Source organism: Leptonotus elevatus, chromosome 10 (assembly GCF_054856555.1).
Source record: "Leptonotus elevatus isolate MCC_2025b chromosome 10, RoL_Lele_1.0, whole genome shotgun sequence".
In the NCBI taxonomy this organism is placed as follows: domain Eukaryota; kingdom Metazoa; phylum Chordata; class Actinopteri; order Syngnathiformes; family Syngnathidae; genus Leptonotus; species Leptonotus elevatus.
The window spans coordinates 12,086,188-12,095,529 of NC_141248.1; the positions used below are offsets into that span (position 1 = coordinate 12,086,188).

Genomic DNA, 9,342 nt, shown 5'->3' on the forward strand with positions numbered 1-9,342 from the left:
TAGTGTTTGATTGCACCACATAACTTTTTGGATTACACTAATGTCCAACTAGACACAGAATGTTATATTTCTACAATAAGATATCAAAGTTCATATTTGCACAAGGATATCAACTATTTAAATCTCACATTAGCTTTCTTTAGTCATAATCTCCATGGAAAAGAGCAGGAGAGGTCTGAGGAAAAGGAAAGCCTTACATGTTCATTTTAGAGGTTGTTTTCATCAATAAAAAAATAAAATCAATGTTATTTTATTACATTTATTGGGTGAAAGGTTTATAGCAGCAACAAAAAAATGGGCAATTATATGGAGTTCAAGTATATAGTTGAAGTGAAAGTTTTGTTTGTGTAGTAGCCTATACTGAGTAATTGACACATATTTACTTTCTAAATGTTTATTTGAAACATATATGAAATTTGACATGACTAGCATCTGAAAAAATGATTAGAATAACCCTTTGTGACCTATTAATATTAAGTCCTAATAGTGTACTCAAATATAATATAAAGTAGGCTATACTTGAAAGTATGCTTAAGTACACAGTCAATTTGGTAAATTTGACTCTATTTCGATTGGGATCAAATAGATTCAGTTTTAGAATAATATTTACACTTGGACGTTTTGTTCCTCAACGCTTGAGTGACTTGTTTATTTGTCATACTTTTTAAGTGTACTAAAATTGGCCAATTTAGTCCCAAGGAGTTTACTTTTAGTACAAGCATAAGTACACTCGAAAAAAATTAACTTAGATATATTTAAGTATACTCTAAGGGTAAGGGTGTTTCCAAATGTGCTCAAATAAAAAAAAAAAAAAGGGTGTGTTTGTGATTGACAGTATGATGAACACTGAATGGATACTGGTTTACCCACTGTAAAATAGTTTGACACGTTAAAACAGGTTCTGTGCAGTTTTCTTACTGACAAGTGTGATCTCACGCACTATTTGGAGTGAAGCAGAATTTTGCTGATAAACCTAACCAAACATTTGGACCAAAGCAACTTTGGTGAATACGGTCAAGGTAAGACTTTGGCATTATCCAGTACATTTGGGTGTTGGTTTTGCATGCAAACAAAATCCAGCATACTGTGTATATAATTGTAATGAGTCCAACAGAACTGTATTGTGAATAACCATACAGAGTCAGATATAAGTTGAATTGAGAAATACAGAATGTCAAATTGGTAATATATTAATTAAAACCGGGAAACGTTATCTTTTTTCTTTACTATACAGAAAGTAAAGGGTCAAGGTTCATTTCAAGCCATGTAGGATATTAACCCCAAGATATGATCGTTCACTCAGTCGGGCACAGTAAATCCTGTTCAAAGCAGTTTAAAGACATCACAGGATTGTTTCTTGTTTCTCCACTGATGTCCGTTTCATGGACAGACTTAGCATAATGATCGGGACTCGGGTACGAGTGGCAGTATACCGGTATCTCATAGGAAAGCAGATGACTCCACGTGTTGGCCTACACAGGAAACCTTGCTGCATGCATAGGACTGTAGGTAAGAAAATACAGATAGCATACTGTACAAATGTACTGAGTGGACTGTTTAGCATTGTGATGTGGACCCTTATTGGGATACACAAATACTGTAAATCGCCAATGCCAAAGTTTCATGTCTTTTTGTTCAATCACAACTGACATCAACACTTACTCCAGAAATGTGGATAGATCCTCGTGATGCTCATATTAGTGATTTATACACCAATAGCAGTACTTGAACTCATCCACTCCAAGCCATTTTCAGTGAAGCAACCCCCTTCGCTCCCGGCTGTTTTACTGAATTTTGACTGATTTTGCCAGGCCCACAGAATTTTGTGTTCTATTGCTATCAAAACATGGAACCTACCAAAACAGAGATTAGAATCTCTTCTTTTATTAGGAAAAAAAAGTATATTTGTATCTCTTTTTGTTTTGCAGCAATTAGCTTTAGAATATAGCTAAGTTTAATCAATATTCACATTCCTGGTGAAAACAGTCAAAAAGAGCTTGTGGCAACATAGTCTTAGCTGATCTCTTATACTCTGCTGCCACCTGCTGGCCGATTTTTTGTAATGAAAGTGTAAATACGTATTTGGGAGTGAAAGACAAAGTATTAAATTACATGTTTTGGGGTTTGAATGAGTTAAAGTAAATTCTACAGCTGCTTAGCAGACGGTAAAGCCTTTGTTCTGGTCAGAAGAACCTGAGCTGAAGCATTCTGGATGAGCTGCTCTTTTGAGGGAGTCCATCAGAAATCTACTATGAAAGTCAAGTCTACTGGACATAAAAGCATAGTTAAGCCTCTCCTGGTATCGTATGTTTGGAGCATGCAACCCTTCATTCTGGATGTATTTTAGTTGGTAAAAGGCTGTTTTAGTGCTTGATTTGATGTGACTGCTGAAAATCAGATCTGAATCTTCCAGCAAAGCAAGGTTTCAGATGTGGTCTTGGGGGTAAAATCGTGTTACACCGTTACGCCACAACTTAGCCCTGCTTTTAGCTGGTCTGAATTCTAGTCTACTTTCTGTCACCAAATTGTCAGGTGTGCCGGGGGCATGTAATAGAAAATGCCCTCAATCAGCCAGAACGCCCAGCGAGGCATGACATGATCTGCCAAATTCCCAAACATGGTTTTTACATTTGTCTCCAAAAACAGGACCCCAAGTGTTTACTGGACAGCAATTCTCTTTTCTTTATTGCCAAAATCAGTCTGTTTTGTTTTAGCTGAAAGAAATTTTGCTTCATTCCGTACTTTATTTGTTTTACAGAATGAAACAACTGCTAGATACGTGTCATCAACATAGTCATAGTATAGTCATAGTTACCATTAGAGTTACAAAAAACGTGACTCAAGGGTAGAATGTAGAGGCTGAACAAAAGGGGTCCAATGACTGACCCTTGAGGAACCCCATATGTCATGGCTATTCCGTTCCTCCAAACAGGACCTGAATCATTTTGGCCCCACTCTCTGAATATTAAATATTTGTCTCCACCAGTGATGCCATTTAGGACCAGTTCCAGTGCAGCTCCTGTGCTAACAGCCGCTCCAGCCCGCGGCCTGGTGGACGACCCAATCAGCATAAAGGCAGGTTTTATGCCACCGCATCATCCGGTGACATTGTGCGCGCAAATGCGTAGTGAGGATGGTGACCTGTGGGAAGCTTTTGGCCACTATAACACAAGTGCAGATGGCACTGTCAACTGTGAGTCATGCCAAACACATACCGCTAATTGACAGTATGGTGCGTCTGTTTGAAATTGCTTTCATACTGAAACATATATACACATGATTAGCATAGTTTTAGATTCTTAAATAAATAGTGTATTACATAGTGAATTGCACAAACTTCAACCTTGTGATGTAGTTGTTTTCAATAATTGTTCATTAACACTGATTTAAGTTTATTAGCTAAAATGACAATATGAATCTCAAAATATGACACATAACAGCTCCCATCAAGCTTCTTTTGACCTTTTTCTCTCTTGTGCCTTCAACAGTGGCTCGGGATCATTCCGTGGGCGGGTCATATTTGGGATGTGAGCCAATGGGACTCTTCTGGGGCCTGCAGCCAGCACCTGGGGAAAGGGAGGGTTTAAGGCAGGTGGACAAAAATACATCTCATTTGAAGTGGTCTTGTCTTATGTTCTTAGCTTCTTAGAGTCACAACCTCAGGTTATTATCATTAATATTCATTCAGCCTAAATCTTAGACGCCTGTTTAAAAAAAATAGAAATACTTGAGATAGTTCAAGTCATTTCATGACTTCATTTGTAACTAGTCTAAACAATCATCATCCTCCTTTGTAATGAATGGAAATGCATTAATCCCTTCCAGGAAGAAAAAAAAACTTATAGTATGCTTTAAAAAAAACAAAAAAACATCATGATTAAGGGTACTTGGTACTTTATTTATATGGTGCTTTTCCATCTTTCAAGGTCCTCAAAGCGCTTAACATTTGACTACTCATGGCACAGCATCAGGCGCAATGGGCTCTTTGCACAAATCCACTACTTCCTGAACTTGATACCACTCCTTCATTTCCTGTCACTCATGATTGGACAAATTGATTAATCCAGGTGTGTCTGGTCATTGTTGTCGTGGTTACTGATGTCAGACACACCTGGATTAATCAGTTTGTCCAATCATGAAAGACAGGAAATGGAGTGGTACTGAGTTCAAGAAGTAGTGGATTTGTGCAAAGAGCCCATTGGGGGTTCAGTATCTTGCTCAAGGATAACTTTGACGTGGTCACAATGGCCTGAGATCAAACCCACAACCACTAGGTTGCAAGACACCACACCACCCACAACAAGTTCAAAGACTGTTTAATTACATCTACATCAACTTCAGTACAGAATTTGGTGAAAATGTGTTCAACACATCCCAGTATTTTTTAATGTTATTAAAATAACATTTTATGTGAAATTATTTAATATTATGTAATGATGTTATGTCGCCATAAATGGGTAGAAAATAACACAATTGTTGTCTTTTGCAAAGGCTGCGAAAGAAGAATGTGGAGACTCCACTGATAGTGGACATTTCCTTACTGGATGGTCACGTGTCTCCCAGAGAGAAAGAGATAGCTTTGCTGGCTGTTGCAACCACTGAGCGCTGGTACATGGCACCAGGTGTTCAAAGAATAGACATTCGCCAAAATGGAGTTGTGGGAACGTTATTCTTACCGCCAGGTGAGCGCAAACCTGACCACAAATTTGACTCTTTTCAGAGTCTTTCTATGATCTTGTTGCCTTTTCTCGGCAGGCCCAGGCAGATTTCCAGCCATGCTGGACTTGTGGGGTATGGGTGGAGGACTAGTGGAGTACCGCTCGTCCCTGATTGCATCCAGGGGCTTTGCCAGCTTCTCCATCACCTACATGGAACACAAAGATCTGACGGTCCAACTAGATATTAACGCTGCGGATGGATATATGAAGGCAAGATGTCTAAGTTAGACTCCCTTTAGAACAAGGCTCAGTTTCACGGATGTTGAAAATCTTCGTACAGCCATGGTCATCATTATGTAAAGCAACCATTCTTTTTTCAGCTCTTAAGAGAGTTCTTTTCCGTGAGAGCTGGACTGTCACTCCCCAAAAAATCGCCCCTGGCATTTTGACTTAAGCCCGCCGCCCCTGACTCCACTGATATTGACTGATGTTGGTTAAGTTTGCTATCTTATATTACAAATCGACTAATGGGCTAGTCCTAAATTGTGGGCCAGTCTCTTGAGGTAAAATGGAGGGGGGGGGGTCACTGCACATTGGCCCATCGGGCAACTGCCCTGTATGCTAGCTGGCCAGTCCAGTCCTGTAATACCAAATTTAACACACCTGCTCCCTTGTCACACCTGAGGCCTTGTAACATTAACAAGTCACGACACGGAGGGAAAATTACCAACTGTGCTCAATATGGACATTTTCATTTGGGAGTGTACTCACTTTTGTTGTCAGGGGTTTAGCTATTAATGGCTGTATTTTGAGGTATTTTGTATGGAGGACCAAAACTGCCAAAATTCGAAATAAATAAATAAATGAATGAATAAAAGTGAAAATAAAAACGGATATAAAAAAATATAATTAAAAAATGTAATTAAATATATATATATAAATGGAAATAAAAAAAAATACATATATATATATATACACAAATAAATACATTTGTATTTAATTTCTGAATCATATTTTTTATATTCGTTTTTATTTTCACTTTCGGTAATATATTTATTTATTTAGTCATTTATTTATTTGGAATTTTGGCAGTTTAGGTCCATACTGCCAGGTCGAAATGTTATTCAAATGAGGGGGCGGTCCTAAGCGTGTAAATTTGCAACGGCGGAGTATTCACACGCTTAGGACCGCCACCTCATTTGAATAACATTTCGTCCTGGCAGTATGGACCAAAACTGCACAAAAAAATAAATGAATAAATAAATGACTAAAAGTGAAAATAAAAATGGATATAAAAAATATAATTCAAAAACTAAATATAAATTTATTTATTCATGTATATGTGTATTTGTTTTTTATTTAAGTTTCTAACTATCTTTTTTTATTTTCACTTTTAGTCATTTATTCATTTATTTAGTCATTTATTTTGAATTTTGGCTGCTTTGGTCCTCTATAATTTTGGGGAACACATTTACACTATAATATAAGCTTTCCACTGAAAAATCCTAAACTTGAGCAATCATTATATAACAGTTTTTAACAAAGTGTGCTGCACATGCCCACCATTGGTATTTCAAAACGAGTTAACAGCGCTTCATTCATTAAATCACCAAAGCTGTCTAAAAGTTCCTTTTTTCTTTTTTCTCCTTTTATTTCCCAGAAAGCATTTAACATCCTTCAGGATCATCCTCAGATCTGTGGCGATCGAATCGGTATCATTGGTCTCTCCTATGGAGTCTACCTAGGACTCCGCCTGGCCACTAACTCTGATGTAAATGTAGGTGCACATTTGTATACAGTACCGTATTTTAACGTGTGGAATTGAACCCGAATCTCGTCTTAAAACTATTCCAGAGGCTTGCAGGAATACCCATTGTGACCGGCTAAAGTGTTAATCTGTTTCAGTCATAAACAGTCAAATAAAAAAGGCTATAGATATTTTTGGGCAAATTGTTACATAGAGCATTCTTCTTTTTTTTTCTTTTTTTTTTCCTTTTTTCTCTGAGAGAGCTCAGTATTGTTCATTCGGGAATTTTACAGATTCGACATGTCATCATCATTGCTCTCTCTCTTTTTTTTTTTTAATTTTTAATTGTATTTTGTATGTGCGTGAGTATGTGCATGTGCGTGTGTATGTGCATGTGTGCGTGCGTGTGAGTGTGTACTCATTAGTTCACCTAAAACCTATTAAAAATCCTATACCGTTCACCTAAACCGAATACTTCAGAATCCAGCTATAGTCGTGAAGTTGTCAGGAGACCCGAGGAAGGATCAAAGAAAAGAAAGAAAAGTGAAATCAAGCACCGACCAGACATCACCTACTACTGTTACATAGAGCATTCATCAAAATGCAATTTTGGCAATGATGAACCAAATTTTGACTATAGTGTTTGCCTAATATTCCAAAACTTCACTCTATTCCCCAGCCATCCTGTTTGGTTTGTATAAATGGCCCAGCAGGAAGCAACGTGGGCCTCACACAAATGTTTTGCAAGCCTAAAGCATCTGAAAGGTATTTGAGTTATGGTTTACATTTTAGGTCATAGAAACAAATCGTTGCTGGTTGGGGCAAATTATTTCTTTTCTTTGAAATCATTGTTTTTCAGCGACCAGAGATTTTGGCCACGGGATGAGGGAGGCTATCTCAGTTTTAAGGACCTGTCTTCACCCAAAAACTACTCCCCTGGAACTCAAGTGAAGGTGATGTGAAGAACATCTTGGTAAGTACAAAAGAATAGATTTTTTTTATTATAATGTGTCTCATCTTTGCAGATAGAGAACCTGGCCTGTCCAGTGATGTACATTTTAGGTGAAGATGACCAAAATTCGCCAAGTACTGAGAATTCAAACCTGGTACATATATATTAGATTACCACTTCTCAGTAGAGTTGGCTGCACATTTGAAGTTAATGCAGTTCAATTTTCGTGCTTTTCAGATTGAAAATGTCCTGAAAACTGTTGGGAAATCCCACCTGTATACCTGCTTGTCATATCCTGGCACTGGCCACTTGATTGAAACCCCTTACACGCCACACTCAAGACTATCTTTGTGGAGAATAAAACCAGAAAAAAGTGAGATTTCCAAATGACTATTTAGTTTACATGTGTAAGATACTCAAATAGGTGTCCTTCTGTGTAAGGTCAAAATAAATGACCGCTGCCCTTTTGCGTTTCTCCTGCAGTGCCCGCTCTGTGGGGGGGTCACACCGCACCCCACGCTGCTGCACAGGAAGATTCTTGGAGGAAAATCCTGGAATTTTTGGACAAAAATCTGAGGGCGTGAATGCAATTTGCATCTGATGTTGTCTAAATGAAATGCAAAGTTGGCCGTGCAACAAAAGCTCACACCACAAAGAGATGTTCACTCGTGATGACAATGAATGAATCTCTAATGACGTACGATATAAATGGGAAAAATTACCCGGTCAAGAAATAACTGTATTGTTTAATGTTGTGACTGTTATAAATAGTTTGCTAATATTTATGAGGTAATTTGCAGCTATTTTTCACACGTTTATTTATCAAAGCGTTTACTTTGAGTGTTGATTTATTATTACATATTTTAACTCATTCACTGCCATTGACGGCTATAGACGTCAAAAAATCATTTGAACTATTTCTATTAGTTTAACATTTTTTTCCCACTTTTGTTAACAAGAGTATGAAAACCTAGAATTTTTTTATTGTTCATTTAGAACAGATATAAAATGTGTGATTAATCGGGAGCTAACTAGTGAAGTCATGCGATTAACTACAATTAAAAATTGTAATCGCCTGATGCTCCTTATTTTTAATAATCTTTTCTTTCTTTTTTTAAATCGCGTAAACTCACGATTAATCACAAATTTTACATCTGTTCTAAATGTACACTAAACATTTTTTCTAGGTTTTCATCCTCTTAACAAAAGTGGAAAAAAATGTTAAACTAATAGAAATAGTTCAAATGAATTTTTGACGTGTATAGCCGTCAATGGAAGTGAATGAGTTAATCTTGACTCTCATTTAGCTACATATGCTCACTAACTTGTTGTGCACCACTCTCATTATGATAAACTGTACTGCACCCGTGAAAACTATAATCACAATAATAAACATAGCAATTAAAATGAACATTTGTGTCAGGTGCAATATTTGCTCCAGCTCTTATATTTGACATTATATTGTGCAAGTGGTCATAAATCAATAAATATCATTCAATTAATTAATCAGTTATCATCCCCAGAAGTAGCTCTATTTTTCCTACCATAGTACTGATATACATGTACTTTTATGACAATATTCAAATTATAAAGACACACCTGCAAATGTTGTAAAGATGTTTCCTTGCAAGGTCTGATTTGCACTTGTCCACATCATCACCCCCCCCCCCCCCTTCCTATTGGCTTGTGCTCACCTGGACAAGAACGCACCACGGCCCGCCTTCCTGCTCTAAAGTCAAGAACAAAAAATCCACTCGTCTTAAAGTCACATCAAATCATCCGCGAGTTGGTGCTGGATCGTTACTTCATTTGGGCTCAGTGAGCCCGTGGAACCCATTTCAGACATCACACGATTGTTTCTTGTTTCTCCATTGTTGTCCATTTCCAGCATAATGATTTGGGCTCAGGTGCGAATGGCAGCATACCGGCATCTCATAGGAAAGCAGATGACTCCACTTGTTGGCCTACACAGGAAATCTTGCTGG

General features: G+C 37.5%; 1 protein-coding gene across 1 annotated transcript; it reads left to right on the plus strand.

Annotated features, from left to right (window-relative positions):
- Nucleotides 1–1,298: 1,298 nt before the first annotated feature.
- LOC147167075 (peroxisomal succinyl-coenzyme A thioesterase-like) lies at nt 1,299–8,768 on the plus strand. The gene is made up of 11 exons (XM_086086764.1): nt 1,299–1,509; nt 2,987–3,193; nt 3,489–3,588; nt 4,492–4,682; nt 4,756–4,928; nt 6,319–6,435; nt 7,085–7,170; nt 7,265–7,358; nt 7,431–7,511; nt 7,595–7,730; nt 7,841–8,768. The coding sequence occupies exons 1-11, from the start codon at nt 1,383–1,385 to the stop codon at nt 7,939–7,941; spliced, it is 1,413 nt and encodes a 470-aa protein (XP_085942890.1). The 5' UTR covers nt 1,299–1,382; the 3' UTR covers nt 7,942–8,768.
- Nucleotides 8,769–9,342: the final 574 nt, after the last annotated feature.